This window comes from Capricornis sumatraensis, chromosome 6 (genome assembly GCF_032405125.1).
Source record: "Capricornis sumatraensis isolate serow.1 chromosome 6, serow.2, whole genome shotgun sequence".
Lineage (NCBI taxonomy): Eukaryota > Metazoa > Chordata > Mammalia > Artiodactyla > Bovidae > Capricornis > Capricornis sumatraensis.
Window position 1 is genome coordinate 84037178 of NC_091074.1, and position 18150 is coordinate 84055327.

Sequence of the window (18150 nt, forward strand, 5' to 3'; positions counted from 1 at the left end):
TGGGATTTTCCAGGCAAGAGTACTAGAGTGGGGTGCCATTGCCTTCTCCAGCTATTACTCCTACTGCGGCTTAAAAAAAAAATTAAAAAAGAAACACCACTGGCAGCTACCATTTACTGTGTATTTAACAAGGTGCCAGTCAATATACAATTGCTTTAAGTACATTTTGTCTCATTTAATCCTTAGTACAATACCATGATGAGTAAATGGGATCAAAAAAGTTAGGCGATGTGTCCAATACCGCATAGCCAGTAAGTGAGAGAGCTCAGATTCGAACTATGGCAAATATTTGTTCCAGTGTTCTGACACGATGATCAACAATGTCAAGATAGGACAATAAATTTTATTGTTATTCTAAATCTGTCTCCAGAGTGTATGCCCTTAACCACTAATCTGCATTACCACTCCCAGGAAAGATGAATGTGGCATGGCACAGCTGTCCGTACAAGCAGTTCTATAGGTAGTTCCCAGTTCTTAGGTTAATTTCTTTAGCTCATACATAGAGTTTATACACAAGAAACATTACCAGAAGTTCACAGGAATTTCAGTTCCAAAGACTTTTAATTACCTGACCCAGCAATGCCATGAGACGAGATGGAGGCACCACGCTGACTTCCCCAGCTAAGGCCTGGGCAATGGCTGCTCTTCTCTTCTCTTTGCTACTGCCATCGGGGTAGGCCTGAAAAAGGAGCGGCATAGCATCATTTCCAAGAAATGGAAAAAGATATAAATGTGCTTATTTTTAAAAAATAACAACAGTAATGAAGCAGAAATATTCAAAAAGCAAAAGATTAAGAAACTACCCAGTTAAACAGAAGATTAATCAAATAATTAGTTTTTTAAAATTATGTCTCCATTCTACCCACTTGCATTTCAAAAGTATGAGCTGAGACAGAACTGAGGTCAGCCAATCCACACTGTTATTTCTGAAAAGAGCCTCATAATAACAAATAATAGATGTATGTCAGAGTCTCATAATAATAAATATATGTCAATAATAATAAACTATGTAAAAGCCAGAGTTATTTTTTCAGTTTTTTAAAAATCTGCAAAGCCAAGGACTCTTTTATATTCTTTAGTAATTTCTTTCAGTCAAACGACTCCCAGCCCAGAAGTTCTTTAACAACTCTAACTTAAATTCTGTCCTGGCAATCTAAACTCCTTCCTTTATCCTCATAGTTTCCTTGAGTTTACTCTAACTTCCTGTTATTCAGGGCCTATTAAATTTTTCTTCCTCGTAGTTAGACAAGCCTCTGGTAAAAGGCTGGCTGAGAAAGGATGAAACTATATCTAAGGGTTTTGAAGAATAAGAGAGTATCAATCATAGTGCTCTACCAGGAGCATAAGCAGCTGAGAAGCAGAAACATAAGCTTTTAAGAAATAAAAGAACTGAAAAGAAACTGCAGTTGTTAAGAGCTAAGGACACAAACGCACAGTGAACACACCAACAGTAGAGCAGTGCATCTGGGTAGGTACTTAGGCTAATAATGGAAATAACACCAGAATAAATGTTCTTCTTCTTTACTAATGAACACATAATCCTATATGATAGGGTGTGTGCAGAAGAGAAGGCCCTCAAGTACTCAGAAAATTGAACAAGACTACCCTCTTTAACATATGCAAATTTCAACCAATGTAAATTAAAAAGTATCATTGTAAAAATTAAATCAAAATTACAAAAAGTATCCAATAACAGAGTTTAAAAAAAGATCACATTATTGCACGTTTTCAAAGTTAACAGCAGTTTCTTTTCATTATCAGTCTTACCTCTCGAGGATCAAAATAAGACCTGGCCAAGAGGTTTTCCAGATGAATATACCGCTCTGGCTGTGTTTGTTTTAACATGATCATGGGGTCAGTCTGTCTCAGAAGAGATCTGGCGGCACCCAATTCTCGGAGCTCTATCAATTCCAAAACAACCTGTAAAATTGAAAGAAAGTGGCAGTTTCAATGCATTCTCTTAGCTCGTTTTCTTTTTCAGTACAATTTCTGACACAGAAATGGTCTGCCAAAGTGATTTCCAAATCACAAACCAGGAAATGCCCCTTTCCCTTTCCATAGGTAATTTCACGCAGACACCTAAAGTAGTTATACAATAACTTCCATCCTTCCCTTTTATCTACCAATCTCCCCTCCTCTCAGGTCTCTTATTCCAAATGTAAAATGCTAAGGAAAACTAAAGACGGAAATATATCCATGGGCTCCAGAGAAACTGTCCTTGGGTTACCAAAATTTTCTTTAGGGAATTACTAAACCCACATGGATTGTAAAGAAACAAACCCATTTCCCTATTTTTACTTCAAACCACACAACATTCTTATTTCCAGAAAGTCTACTCGGTTCTGTTGTACAGATAAGCAATTTTATGATCTATGTGCTGGTTTCCTGGCATAGAGCTTCTAAAAACCTTGGAATCCCCCCACTGATAAATACCCTCACTATTCATGAGCCCTCTGCATCACACCTAGTTAAGCGCTACAAAGATGGCTCAGGATAGGAGCTGGTTACCACTAGGACCAACCACATGATTTGAGGGTTGCTGATGCTTTGAACCAGCCCAACCCCAAAGAAAGTCAAAGAACTGGAGGTTGAATGAAAAACTATGGAGCTTCCTGGTTGATGAATACTTCAACGCCAGGTGACAAACTAACCCTAACTCCATGGGGAGAAGGCACTGGAAATTCTGGTTCAGTACCCTCCCAAACCTTACCCTATATGTCTCTATTTGGCTGGTACTGATCTCTTCCCTTGATAATAAAACTGCCATCATCACTATGTCACTTTTCTGAGTTCTGCGTCATTCTACTGAAATATCAATTCTGAGTGGGTCATGAGGATCCTTAAATTTGTGGCCGGTTGGTCAGAAGCGTGGGTGGCCCAAGATATCAGCATATTGCTGGTGTGTGAAATAAAGACAGTCCTATAGAGGACTGAGCCCTTAACTGTGGGGTCTACACCAACAAGTTAGTGGTTGCTTAGTGGTGGTTAGTGTCAGAACTAAACTTCAGTACACTATCTGGTGTACGAACAGTTGATGTTAGAATAGATCATTTAATGGTTACTTGAAAAATAATACCAACTTGGGGAAACCTTGGCTTTTCCAAGAAGAGAGATAAAAATATGGAGTAGTGGGAACTTCCCTGTTGGTCCAGTGGCTGAGATTCCATGCTCCCAATGCAGGGGGCCCTGGTTTGATCCCTGGTCAGGGAACTAGATCTTGCAAGCCACAGCTAAGACTCGGTGCAGCCAAATAAATAAATAATAAATAAAATAAACAGCAGAAATGCTTATGGATGCTCTCTGGTCAGGGAGGCCCACAGTAAACCCAGGTTCAGGAATCAACATCATCCCTACTCTTACCTGTTCATAGAGGTCAATGAGGGTTTTGTCTGGCAATTTCAGAGACTGTATAGCCTGTAAAACAGTATCCCAATGGCCACTATTAATGTCAGCCACAAAACTCTCAATGCTGTCCACTGTATTCAGAGACACAGTCGTCTCTTCCTGCAAGGTGGCTAGCGCCCGATGTAGACTGTTCTCCTTGAGGTACTGCATAATGAGCCGGATCACACTGAAAGAAGCAAGCACGTCATTCAGCTCAGCGATCCTCACTCACCAAACATGCCACAAAACTAGGCCCAGTTTTTTCTCTGCAGCCATCCTCCTTTCACTACCTGCTTTCCATTTATCACGTGAGTAAAACCTTCCCTCCCCCACCCCCCACACCATAGAACCTGAGTTACAGAAGACCCTGGGGATCATCCAGTTCCTACTTCGAACTCATAAGGAGAACTGGGGTTCAGTGAGGGGAAATAACTTGTCCTGTGTCTCACAGTCAGTTAGAAAACAAGATAGTACCAAGAAGACTCTCATACTTGCAAGGTCAGAGATCTTTCTATTATGCCAAGTTTCTTGTTAATTCATATGATTCCACTGTTGCACACTTTAGGAAAACGTTTTAAACCTAGTCTAGTCACTGATACAGAATACTCTAAATGACTGGATGGTTTGGTCCATTTTTAAATGACAGCAAAAAAATATGAATTGAGACCATTTTAACAGGGATTTGTTGAACATAAATAAGTAGAGCTATATTAGATGTAAATTCAAAACAAAGTTATGTGTCCTCACAAAAATAACACATACCCACTGCCATTATTACCAAAATTTCAGGACAAGTGAAATAAAAACATGTGAATACACTTTCCCAAGGGAAAGAGGACCCAGACAATCTCCAAATACTGAGAGAACAAGCAACAATTTTCAGCATATGACAGAAAACTTACAAGTTAAATATATATACAATTAAAACTTCTTGATCTCTGGCTTAGTATTAAGGAGTCTGGTGAATAATTTTTCATATAGACAGTAAAAGTTCATGTACACTGCTATACTACACTGTTCTTCTCTTGCCTTTGAAGTACACATATGGCTCATGCATACTTCTACCGGACAGCATGAGTATCAGGGGTCACACTGTCCAGATTGGAAGAGATTTCAAATTGGAATTTTGTCTATTCTCTTTCCCGGGAGAGAAATAATAATCAAAAAACAATGACCAATGTTTACTTGACCAGTGTTCACAATATATCAGGTACTGTTCTAAGCATTTCGGACTCAATTACTCCTCAAAACAACCCTATGAGGATGGCATTTACTCTTATGTCCATTTTACAGATGAGGATTTGGCCAGGAAACAGAGCTAAGTGGAAAAAGGAAGATTCAAACAGGCATTGTGGCATGTGAGCATATTTTGTTGTTGTTCAGTCACTCGGTCGTGTCTGATGGTGCGAACCCGTGGACTGCAGCACACCAGGCTTCCCTGTCTTTCACCTTCTCCTGGAGCTTGCTCAAACTCATGCCCATTGAGTCAGTGATGCCATCCAACCACCCTGCCCTCTCTCATCCCTTCCACCTCCTGCCTTCAATCCTTCTCAGCACCAGAGTCTTTTCTAATGAGTCAGCTCTTTCCATAGGTGGCCAAAGTATTGGAGCTGCAGCATCAGTCCTTCCAATAGCCCGGATAGGAGAGCAAACCCCCTCTTCTTAAAAACAGTTCTTGCAGAAGGGAACTGAATACTGCTACTCACAGTGGTCTTTTCTTTCATGGGCCCGTTAAGAGACCCCAGCTTGGATCCCTGCTGTTCTAGCACCACACTGTTCCCAACAGCACACTTCCATTTATACTCCGCAAATGAGACACCATGCTTGCAAAGAACTCGTATTTTCTAGAACCAAAATCAAATTCACTTTCTTCTTTGTGTAATACATAAGAGTTAAAAGTTTTGGAGATGTGAATCAGAGATTGGGATTTGAATCAGAGCTCTGCACTTACTGTGACTTTGGACAAGTCAGTTAACGTCTCTTTGCCTATTTCCTCATCTGTTAAGAAAAATACCTACTCTGTAGGGTATACAGATCAGTCTGTAGGGCTGATCAAAGAGAAGATGACACTGCTTACAGCGTGACTAACAGAGAAAATACTTAATAAACACAGCAATTACTGATAATAAAAAACATGCAGCAGCTCAGGGCTGGGAGAATGATCTATTCCCATTTTTGATTCAGGGTCTGAAGTATGGAATGCTTTCCAACTCCTGCCAACTCCTAGCTGTCTTCATCGCCAGCACTCTCCATCATCCTTCTTTGTTTTACTTTTCTCCACAACACTTACCACCATCTGTAAGCCTATTTTACTTACTGCTGTTTTCCTTCCTTTCCGTAAGGGCAAGGACTTTGGTCTGCTTCATTCACTACCATATTCCCAGGGCTAGAGCAGGTACACAGCAGACTTCAAAATTTTCTGAATGAATAAACCTCCCTTCCTCCTATGGCAGATCCCTCCCTTTCACTCATGACGCAAATGTAAAATCTGCCGATTTAATTATTAAGCGTTGGCAAGAGCAAGTAGGGGATGGAGTCCTGGAGAAGTTCACTGAAGACTTTCTTCAGTCACTCATTAGTACCCCTCTCCCCCAAATCTATCATTCTCCTGGCCCAATTTCCACATTCTGTCCCTCCCTTGTGGCTACACAAAGCTCACGGGCCAACCAAAATTCAGCGCCACACGGAACCTGATAAAACAAGTAGCTCTTTCATTCCAAAGACAATTACTGAGCCTCTACGATGTACTAGGAACTGAGACTGTGATGAAAAGCAGCCCCTAGGCGCCGACATAGGCTAGAAGGGTGGGCAAACGGTGACAATACCAGATTAAGAGCTAGGCAGAAAAAAACAGAGGGCCGTGTAAGCACAGGGGAGGAAACAAACCACCGTGCTCAATGGGGGCAGGAAGAGAGGGAAGGCTAAGAGTGCAGCCCCCTTGTGCAGATGAGACCGGAGTCCTGACTGGATGGCTAATCTGCTCAGTCTCAGGACGCATCAAGAGTCGGCGAGGGGTAGAACTCAGGTTTTGCAGGCACGTCCTACCCCTAGCCCCGCGCCGCCTTCCACCAGGCTTTGGGCTTTCCGTTCGCTACTTTCTTGTGGGCCCGCCCCTGAAGCAGTCAGATCCCAAAAGCTTCTTTGTGGGGAAGTAAATACCCCTCCACTCCCAACCTCTCGGACGCCTCCCTCGAGCAGCTTCTACCCCTCAACTCATCCACTCCCGGCCCGGCCACTTCGCGAACATCCGACACCACGAGACTCACTCGGAGGACTCGATTTCGATCGACATAGCGCTGTCTTTCCGGGCGCAGGCCCCACTCCACTCTCAGGCCCAGCCGCGCAACGCACCAACGCCACCTCCGGCGACTCACGTTCGTCACTTCCGCTCGACGTCGACACCCGCCCCCGCTCCGGAAGCGGTGTGTACGGAAGAGGAGCGAGGACTACGTGTGGGGCGGGGCAGTGCTGGGCGGGGCTTGCACGCAGGGCTGTGCAGGGCGGAGCTTCGAGGGCCTTTCAGAAGTCTGAACCTAAGTGCCTGGTCCAGAGAATTCTTCATTCTCTCTAAAGAAAGAGTCGTTCTTAAAGGATTGGTTTCTAAATGTTGCCTTTAAAATTTTTAGTTAGTTTAGATTTAAAGATCGGGCTGACAGAAGTAGATAACAGACTTGTGGACAGAGTGGGGGAAGGACAGGGTGGGATGAATTGAGAGTACAGGAGAATCATATATATTACCATAAACAAAATAGATAGCTAGTGGGAATTTGCTGTATGACTCAGGGAGCTCAACCCAGTGCTCTGTGACAACCTAGATGGGTGGGATGGGGTGGGAAGTCGGAGGGAGATTCAAGAGAGAGGGGACGTATGTATCAGTTCAGTTCAGTTGCTCAGTCGTATCTGACTCTGCAGCCCCATGGACTGCTGCATGCCAGGCTTCCTTGTCCATCACCAATTTCCAGAGCTTGCTCAAACTCATGTCCATCGAGTCGGTGATGCCATCCAACTATCTCATCCTCTGTCGTCCCCTTCTTCTCTGCCTTCAATCTCAAAACCAGCCTCAAGAACTTCTCCAGTGAGTCAGTTCTTCACAACAGGTGGCCAGAGTATTGGAGCTTCAGCCTCAGCATCAATCCTTCCAATGAATATTAAGGACCGATTTCCTCTAGGATTGACTGGTTTGATCTTCTTGCAGACCAAGAGACTCTCAAGAATCTTCTCCAACACCGCAGTTCAAAAGCATCAATCCTGAATTGTATTCGCAGCCACCACCGCGCCGCCCTCGCTCTCCAACGCCAGCGCCGCTTCTAGCTCGCGGAGCTCCAGCCGAAGGAGAAGGTGGATAAGTTAAGGAGGTTTCTGTACCATGGCTCGTACAAAGCAGACTACCGGCAAATCGACCGGGGGTAAAGCACCGAGGAAGCAACTTGCTACAAAAGCCGCTCTCAAGAGTGCGCCCTCTACTGGAGAGGTGAATGAACCACATCGTTACAGGCTTGGTACTGGGACACTCCGTGAAATTAGACGTTATCAGAAGTCCACTGAACTTCTGATCAGCAAACTTCCCTTCCAGCGTCTGGTGCGGGAAATTGCTCAGGACTTCAAAACAGATCTGCGCTACCAGAGTGCAGCTATTGGTGCTTGGCAGGAGGCAAGTGAGGCCTATCTGGTTGGCCTTTTTGAAGACACCAACCTGTGTGCTATCCATGCCAAATGTGTAACAATTATGCCAAAAGACATCCAGCTAGCATGCCGCATACGTGGAGAACGTGCTTAAGAATCCACTATGACGGGAAACATTTCATTCTTTAAAAAAAAAAAAATTCTCTTCTTCCTGTTATTGGTAGTTCTGAACGTTGGATATTTTTTTTTCCATGGGGTCAAAAGGTACCTAAGTATATGATTGCAAGTGGAAAATAGGGGACAGAAATCAGGTATTGGCAGTTTTTCCATTTTCATTTGTGTGTGAATTTTTAACATAAATGCGGGAATATAAAGCGTTAATGAAAGTCAAAATGTTTCAGTGAACAAGTTTCGGCAGTTCAACTTTATAACAATTATAAATAAACCTGCTAAATTTTTCTGGACAATGCCAGCATTTGGATTTTTTTAAAACAAGAAAATTTCTTACTGACTGGAACTAAACGGTGTTTGTAGCATTTTTATCATACAGTAGATTCCATCCATTCACTATACTTTTCTGAGTTGTCCTGCATGCAAGTACATGTTTTTAATGCTGTCTGTCTTCTGTGCTGTTCCCGTAAGTTTGCTATTAAAATACATTAAACTATATATATAAAAAAGGCATCAATTCTTTGGCACTCAGCTTTCTTTATGGTACAACTCTCACATCTGTACATGACTACTGGAAAAACCATAGCCTTGACTAGATGGACTTTTGTCAGCAAAGTAATGTCTCTGCTTTTTAATATGCTGTCTAGATTTGTGATAGCTTTTCTTCCAAGGAGCAAGGGTCTTTTAATTTCATGGCTGCGGTCAACATCTGCAGTGATTTTGGAGCACAAGAAAATAAAGTCTGTCACTGTTTCCATTGTTTCCCCATATATTTGCCTTGAAGTGATGGGACCAGATGCCATGATCTTAGTTTTCTGAATGTTGAGCTTTAAGCCAGCTTTTTCACTCTCCTCTTTCACTTTCATCAAGAGGTTCTTTAGTTCTTCTTCGCTTTCTGCCATGAGGGTGCTGTCATCTACATATCTGAGGTTATCGATATTTCTCCCACCAATCTTGATTCCAGTTTGTGTTTCATCCAGCCCAGCGTTTCTCATGATGTACTATGCATATAAGTTAAAATAAGCAGGGTGACAATATACAGCCTTGACATACTCCTTTTCCTATTTGAAACCAGTCTGTTGTCCCATGTCCAGTTCTGACTGTTGCTTCCTGACCTGTGTACAGATTTCTCAAGAGGCAGGTCAGGTGGTCTGGTATTCCCATCTCTTTCAGGTTTTTTCAGTTTGCTGTGATCCACACAGTCAAAGGCTTTGGCATAGTCAATAAAGCAGAAATAGATGTTTTTCTGGAACTTTCTTGCTTTTTGATGATCCAACGGATGTTGTCAATTTGATCTCTGGTTCCTCTGCCTTTTCTAAATTCAGCTTGAACATCTGGAAGTTCTTGATTCATGTACTGTTGAAGCCTAGGTTGGAGGATTTTGAGCCTTACTTTGCTAGTGTGTGAGATGAGTGCTATCATGCAGTAGTTTGAACATTCCTTAGCATTGCCATTCTTTGGGATTGAAATGAAAACTGACTTTTTCCAGTCCTATGGCCACTGCTGAGTTTTCCAAATTTGCTGGCATATTGAGTGCAGCACTTTCACAGCATCATCTTTTAGGATTTGAAATAGCTCAACTGGAATTCCTATGTATACCTATGAAATTCATATGTGTACCTATGGCTGTTTCCTGTTCATGTATGACAGAAACCAACACAATGTTGTAAAGTAATTATACTCTAATTAAAACTAAATAAATTAATAAAAGATAGGGCTGATTAATACATTGCAAACCAGGCAATATTTGCAGGAAAAGTTTATTGAGTTTAAATAAATGAAAGATTTTGAAGCCAAAACACAGTTTAATTAATCTAATTAGGAAAGGTTTGAGACTCAGGATTTGCATACTCATTTCTTGGAAAGACCTAAATTATTTGTAGCCTGTTTTTCCAACTAAGCATTTAGTTGAAAATGGTTTCACAGCAGTGGTACAATTAGTGGAAAAAGAATGAAACCAGATGCAAATGTGTAAAGGGAGATTTGAGACTTCTTTTAATAGACTTGAAAGCATACATCCATTAAATTAGTAGAGTCAAATGAAATGTAGATATATCAATGAATTTCATATAAATTACTTTAAAAAATATTTTATTGCCATCCTGTACAATTTTTTTAAATTTGCAGCACAATGATAAGAAATCTATGTTGTAAAAATTACATATTGAAATGATTTATTTGGAGATTTTCTACTGGTTTTCAGTCTTATCTGATATTTTCCCCAAAGGTCTGCCATACAACTTCTCTATAGACTCTTAAATACTTCTCCTTTCAAATCTTCTCAGTTTCCCATCAACTTGTGAAAGACATGGTCTCCAAGATCTCAGAGGTCTTAAGAGTCTAAATATTTGCTCCAACATGTAGTCAGATATCTAGATAGGGGTATGATTTCTGACATTTTTTCACTATCCCATCTCGTGATGCAACATAGAAAATTATTATAACAGCTTCCTTGAAAAGAAGACATTACTCATTTTCAACAATTAGCATATGTCTTCATTTTCTCTACCTAGTACTTAACAGGTTATTCTTACTTGCATAAAAGTTTACTTCTCTATTTTGCTGATACAAGCAAGTCTCCTCTATAATTACTTAAAAATTTTTTTATTGACTTACAATGTTTTGTTAGTTTCAGGTGTACAGCAATATAATTACTTAATACCAAGTTTTATTCTAGTGTCCATCACACCTCTGCTATCATTTTGAATGGAATGGCTTCTCTTCTTATAATTTATATTAAATCTAAACTTGTTCATTATACATATAGCAAGCATCTCACTGCTTCATTATATCTTTACTAGTAATGCCCAAGGATTTAAATACTGAAATCCATATCACTATATTTTATAGCAAATTAATTTATTTTTATTTTCCTACATATTTGGCTTTATATTAATATTTTCAATATCTTTATGAGTAGATTGTGTTATTTGAATTTCAGGATACTAAAGAAAAAGTTACAGAATATTTGGATGGCCTTGAGCCTAATAGTACTCAAACATGTTGAGAAGATCCCTGCCAGAAATTATTCCAACCAAGAGAATGACTCCAATCTCTTATTATTTTCCTCTCATCTTTTAATCTTGGAAAGATATTTTAGAAAATAATATCTTTTATAATAAAGAAACATTTATGTGAAGTACGGCAATTCCTTTGGTTTCACTTCAGTTTCTATTTGTTCAGTCAATTATAGGTACAATTAAATTGATTACTTTTTCTCTAAAAAATAGCATATGTTGTATCAATCATTTTATGAAAATACAGGTCCACAATTCCTTGTCTGTAATTCTGAAATTTTAAAAACTGTGAAAATTGAATATGTTTTATATACTTTATAAGTTATTTAGGAGCAAAATCTGTCCTGAATTTAAGTGAGGCTATTTGCAGTCTTTTAAAAATCTTTTAGTGTGAACATTCTTATGCAGAAGTGTTAATATACTAAATTATGTATCACTTATATCCTGCTGGGAGATATAAGATATACAGTATATATACCATATTATCTTACCAAAATATAAAAATTCCAAACTCCGAAACATATCTAGACTCAAGATTTATCTACCCAGTCTGCTAATATATGTATACATAAAGGTTCTTTCCGTATTTGGACAAATAGTATATTCTTTTCATTATTCTACATTATTAAAATTCCTTTTTCATAAGCATGTAAAAATTAGATCTTTTTTTTTTTTAGCTTTCAAGAAGAAAAGTTACAGTACTTAAAGACGCAGATGTCATTTATCTGAAAAATTAACATGTGGAAAAATTCAATCTCTGATCATTCTAATTTCAGGAAAAAAAAAATTCCTCTAAAGAAAAAAAGGTGTGTGGGAAGGTGTTTGGTGTTTGGGAGGTTGTAAACTAGGAACAGAGGAACCTGACAGGCCACAGTCCATAGGGTCGCACGGAGTGGGACAAGACTGAGTGACTGAGCATGCACACACAAATTATATTCTAGCTGCACTGCTTCTGCTGCTTGAGAAAAATTCCTGGTGCAAAGTAGCCTGTTTCAAGTCAGATCTTATTATTTGTTATGGAGTCTGTGGTTTATGCACCCATGGCAATCAGATCCTCAGACACCATTCTTAAGAAATGAAACTTTACGATTACAGGTAGCAGCCGCAGATGTATCCTCATTCTTTGCTTCTTTGATATATTGGATTTTTAATCTCTGATTGACAGCCAATATCCCTGGCTACACAAATCCTCCTCCTCCACATTTCCTTTGTAATGAGGGACTTAACTATGACATTTGTTACTATTTGTAACCAAACTGCAAGCTTTAGGTAGTTAGGGAGTCTCCCCTCTAAACTAGCTGCTTATGTAAGTCTTCTGTATCCAAGCTACATAATCCATCAATTTCCACAGCCTTTCTATACCCAAAGCATAAGCTTTATTATCTTGCTAATCCCTTATTAGCAAGTTGATAAGCTTTGACAATTGCTAGCCATCAATTTGTCTAGGAAGTTTTGTTTTTAACACTAGACAAATGAGGTCTCTTACATCTCTTCATCTCTACATGAATAAAGAAACTCAAACAGGCACACAACACACACATTTTCTAACCTCTAAACCAGGCAGTTGTGTTCATTAGGAAGATTCCAACTCCCACTCAGAGTTGGGTCACAGCCTCCCAGACCTAACTTCTGGTGAACCAATAGACCAGAGTGACCCCAAAGGAAATCCAGTCTCCTGATCACGTCCTTTCTGGAGAGCTGGCCCATCCCAGAAGTCCACGGTCTCTGCAACCCATCTTCTCAATCCAGCAGAGGGCAGGCCAACCACAGAAAAGCTGCCATTGTTTGCTGTCAAGCAGGAGAGAGAGGTTTATGGGAGAGAGAGGTTTATGGGAGAGAGATCCTTGGTCCAGTGAAAGTAGAAGGTAGGGTCAATATTTGAGTGCTAAAATGGGGCAACAGTTTGGCCCTTCCTGTGAAACTACACCAATTTCATCAAGATAACATGGCAAAGACTAGTGAAAGATTATTACACAATTCTACCTGTTCGTGACAGGACATGGTTTAAAGATCTTCTAACTCAACCTCCTCTTTTTAAATTCCCAACTCCTACAGGAATTCCTGCATCATCGGTGATGAAGGACCTTTTCTGTATACCTACTTGAATAAAGGCCACCTGTTCCAACTTGGAACAAAACATGCTTTCTTGTAAATCCCAAAGAGCAAGCCCATTCTCTTCAGAGACTGCAATGGGGCTCTCACTCTAGAGTCAAAAGGAGAGTATCTTCACATGGATAGCTTATTTTCTTTTTCCTTTTTGGCCATGCTACATGGCTTATAGGATTTTAGTTCCCCGACCAGGTATTGAACCCAGGCCATGGCAGTGAAAGCACCAAGTCCTTAACCACTGAGCCACCAGGGCACTCCCCACATGGATACTTCTTTTTTTTTTTAACCAGGGACAAAAGCCTTTCCCAGAAACGCCCTCTTCAGCTGGTCTCTTGGCCAAGGCATCATCACATGTCCATTGTCAAGTTGAAAGCCATCATTGGCAAGGGTTGGAATTACCGAGCATGGCCTAAGCATGTACATGTGCCCCCTGGAGCCATGAAGGGACCACTTTCCTGAGCATCCAAACACAATCGAGTATCATCCAGCGAGGAAGAGTAGGTGGTGCTAGTGGAATGACCCTTGGGTGGACAGCCAGCCCTGGTTGGATGAGGCTGGTGGAGGCACTGAAGAGTCCCATCACACAGGCAAGAAAGTAGAAAAAAGGGACTGAAGAGCCCCACCCGGACCTCACAGTGAGGGAGTCCCAAGCTTGTGAAAATTCACCTGTGCTGGCTCTGGTCCCTTCCCTTCTTTCTTTGACCAATGACTGGGGATGCTGTCCTCAGTGGACTAGCCAAGACCAGACATATAGGACTGAAGGGAAAAGGAAAGGAAAGATGCCTTCCAAAGAGAGCAATGACATGGGACTGATGGGGCACAAACAATAGTTCCAGCTTGAGGACACAAGGCTTGGCCCGGACCTCAGCTACACAAGCCTGTCTTGGAGACACTTAAGAAAACAGCCTCACCAACAGCGCCACCTAAAAGGCAACCATAGGCACTCATGTTTTATACCATGTAACTTCTATCCGCTTCCCATACCAGACCCAAGAGCAAACAAACCATAGGCTGACCAGCATCCTACAGCCTGAACTGGCTCAAAAATAAATCAGTTTTATGACCTTGAAAATGTAGAGCGATCAGGTACTTAGAAATAGAAGCAGCTGAAAGTTTTTTCAGGTGGAGGAAGCCATGAGGTAAGCAAGGTAAAGTGTGAGGTAGCTGTAAAATAAGGATAATAATAGTACTACCTCAAAAGTTTTGAGGATTAAATGAGCTAATCTGTATAAACCACTTAAAGCACTGCCTGGCATGTAGTAAGCACTGATTAAGAGTTTGTTATACTCTGGTTTCTCCTCAGATTGTGTGAATCTTTTGCCTTTCACTCTATGAGTTTATTGTTATAATATTATTATTGTTATTGTTGATATATATACATTAAGAATTGTAAAAGCCCTACTCCTTTATGTTTCTTAACACAATAAGAAAACTCATACTAAAAGTCAAGCTGAAGTATTGATTAGTTTTGCAGGGAAGCACTCCTCCCCTCTTTGATGTCTCTTACAGATGGGTTTGTATCCTTCTCCTGTGCTATCAGGGGGTGAATGGATGGTCCCCTGTAATCCTCCACTTTGTCTTGACCCCAGGAATCATTGCCTGGTCCCTGCTGGCTAATTCTGCTCCTGGGACTCAAAGCCACAATGGAGGTGTATGGCCAGCACTGCCTTTGTTTACAAAGAAAGTGATCTTCTCACAAGCCTGAGGCTCAGATGGGAGGCCAGAGCTGGAGCGCCTGTCTCCCCACACCATGACTTGTCAGCACTTGTAACTTTCAGAGACTTCCCTTAACACGTTTTTGATCTGGGATTAATGCACATGGAATCCACAGGTCCAGGCCAGGACAAGCCCCAGCAGCTTCCTGAACTTTCCCACAGGGAGTTTCCACTGTAGCCCTTTTCTTAAATAAAGTGTCTCTGATCTCCTTATCAGACTAATTTCCATCAACCTCCAGGGACTCTAAGGCATAGGATAAGGTTCAAATCTAGACACCTGGAAGGCTTGGCTTTTATCTACTTTGAGGGAAAGGATCCAGGTTCATGCCCTGGATGTGTGTGGGGAATTTTGAGTTGACCAAACAACATCCTTAGTAGCTCTCAACTCTTTTTTCTCTGTGCGGCTGGTTTCATTCTTTTCTCTGCAATCTAACTTTGTTCCCCACACACCTTTTGGGTTGTCTGGTCAATTCACAATTTTTCTCCTTTCCCCTTCCAACTGCCCTCATTCAGGGGTGGGCCGCCTACAGCTACGTTTTACCAGATGTTTCCCTTCCTGAATGGCCCAGTTGTGGACACTGACCCATACTGTACTGATAGAATTCTCTCTTCCAGGTATTAAGAACTGGGATCAAATATTTCAGTTCTAACCGACCTGATATGCTGAGGAATTGCGGGTGGGCACTTTCTTTACTCGACTGAGGAAGAAAGAAAGTCAGATTGCAGAGAAAAGAATGAAACCAGCTGCACAGAGAAACAAGAGTTGAGAGTTGAGAGCCACCAAGGAGCTGTCTGAGTTATTCTTCATTTTGGCTGGGTGCTGGGTCTTCATTGCTATGCACAGGCTTCTTTAGTTGCAACATGTGGGCTTTGTTGCCCCACGGCATGTGGCATCTTAGTTCCCTGACAAGGGACTGAATCCATGTCCCCTGAATTGGGAGGTAAATTCTTAACCACTGGGCCACCAGAAGAGCCCCACTATCTGAGTTTATGATGGCTTCTATTTCTCACAAAAACTGTGAGTGGTCAGGACCACTAATATCCCATTTTACAGATGAGGAAACTGAGGCATAGCATTGTGACATTGTCCAGGCGATATCACATGAGCTCCTGGATCTAGCTGTTCCTACATAGGATACAACTTTGGGCATCCTAGTTGTGTGAGCTGATAAAGGGTCCCTTTTTGTCTCCTTCAGCAGCTTTGGGTTGAGATTCTGTCACTTTTGATTAAAAGAGTACTGACAAAACAGAACTGAGCTAGATTCATTTGGCTGGATCTAGCCTTGAATGTGGGCTTCCCAGGTGGCACTAGGGGTAAAGAACCCACCTGCTAATGCAGGAGACATAAGAGACGAGGGTTCGATCCCTGGGTCGGAACAATCCCCTGAAAGAGGGCATGGCAACCCATTCCAGTATTCTTGCCTGGAGAATCCCACGGTCAGAGGAGCTTGGTGAATTATAGTCCACAGGGTCACAGAGTCAGACACAAATGAAATGACTTAGCACGCACAGCACAGCCTTGAATGTGAGGAAGGACACAATGATACAGGAAAAGGAGGGGAGAATGGGGGCAGTTGCAGGCAAGTTTGGAGGTGGGAGGGGGCAGGAAATGGAAGAGATTCACACCCACTGACCTCAGGCAGAGGGGTGTTCAGAGAGGTGCTGGGAGGCAAGGCATTTGTGCCGAGATCAACTGAAGCCTTTGGGGTGGAGGAAAGGGGTGCAGTAGGGAAAAAGCCACATCTGTAAGTGAGAGAGGGAAGGCAGTTTGTATCAGGTAGAGAAATCCCCAGCAGCAGTTACAGGTGACGCATTGTAAGTAGACTCATCCACCCCTTCCCCACCTCCTCCCCGGCTCCTTCCGATTGTTTCTTCAGTGAGGCTCCACTACAGAGTTGAGGATTAGCCGGGTGGGGTAGAAGTGGGAGGAATTCCTCAATGGCTCAGTGGGTAAAAAAAATCTGCCTGCAATGCAGGAAACATGGGATCCGTGGGTTCGATCCCTGGGTCAGGAAGATCCCATGCAGGAGGACATGGCTACCCACTCCCATATTCTTTGGCTGGGAAAATTCCATGGACAGAGGAGACTGCGGGCTACAATCCATAGGGTTGCAAAGAGTCAGACGTAACAGCACACAGCACAGAACGGGGAAGGTGCTGAGGAGGGAGCCACTGAAGAATACACCAGGAGGTCAAGGCTGGGAGACATGGGGAGCCATGAGCATTTTGCCGGAGGCCCTGCCGAAGTGGAAGACAAGTGTGGTGTGAGAGAACTGGAGGGAGAGAAGGGCACATCAGAGCCTGAAATACTGGGTTGTTGCAACTTCTGAGGTGGCACCCTTTCCACTGCTGAGAAGACTCGGGACATGACCACAAGAGGGAGTGGCTGAAGCAGAGTGAAGAAGTGCTGGCGCGAAGTCTAGAATTTGGGGGCTAAGTACATATGAACATATGAAGGCTGAGAAACTCAAGCAAACTTATGGCAGATACTCCCCAGACACAGAATACAGACATACGTGCAGATATACACAGGCATCACAGACGCATGGACACAAGACACAATGCAGACCCTCACCTCTTCTCCCTCCCAGCATACAACACACACAGGGACACATGGACACAGGGATGGGCACATACTGTTGCTGAAAGCTCAGCTTCTCTGTACACCAGTGCTCAATCCAATCTTGGAGACAGAGCTTCGGGTGAAGTAGAAAAAGGTAGATTCATTGTTTTGCCAGGCAAACGGGGACATAGCGGCTAAAGCCCTCAAACCATGTATTCCCACTTGAGGAAGATGGTGAGAAGTTTTATAGCAATTGTTCAAAGAAGGCATGATCAGCTCATGGATATTCTTCTAAGGGGGTTGGTGGTGAGCTAAGCAGGAGTCAACATCATCCACCTTCAGGTCCAACTGGTCTGGGGTCTCCAGCCTTGCGGGCAGCACACCATCATTAATCATTAACTTCTCCCACCTGGAGGAGGTTTCAGTATCTGCCGCTGCTGCTGCTAAGTCACTTCAGTCGTGTCTGACCCTGTGTGACCCCATAGACGGCAGCCCACCAGGCTCCACCATCCCTGGGATTCTCCAGGCAAGAACACTGGAGTGGGTTGCCATTTCCTTCTCCAATGCA

The 18150-nt window shown here is 42.2% G+C and overlaps 2 protein-coding genes across 2 annotated transcripts in view; one reads left to right on the forward strand and one right to left on the reverse strand.

The window, feature by feature from the left end:
- Positions 1-6776, reverse strand: part of SMU1 (SMU1 DNA replication regulator and spliceosomal factor) — a 31452-nt gene extending 24676 nt beyond the window's left edge. The window contains exons 1-4 of the mRNA XM_068973699.1: positions 6651-6776; positions 3361-3571; positions 1768-1920; positions 569-679 (exon numbers count right to left, since the gene is read on the reverse strand). Coding sequence (XP_068829800.1) covers positions 569-679; positions 1768-1920; positions 3361-3571; positions 6651-6676 — 501 coding nt within the window. The 5' untranslated portion in view covers positions 6677-6776. The remainder of the gene's footprint in view (positions 1-568; positions 680-1767; positions 1921-3360; positions 3572-6650) is intronic.
- Positions 6777-7750: 974 nt separating this feature from the next.
- LOC138081352 (histone H3.3A-like) lies at positions 7751-8161 on the forward strand. Its single transcript, XM_068974481.1, has one exon. The coding sequence runs from the start codon at positions 7751-7753 to the stop codon at positions 8159-8161; it is 411 nt and encodes a 136-aa protein (XP_068830582.1).
- The last annotated feature ends 9989 nt before the right edge of the window (positions 8162-18150 follow it).

Coding starts and splice junctions, on each gene's coding strand:
- LOC138081352 (XM_068974481.1), top strand. CDS start 7,751: ATGGCTCGTACAAAGCAGACTACCGGCAAATCGACCGGGGGTAAAGCA.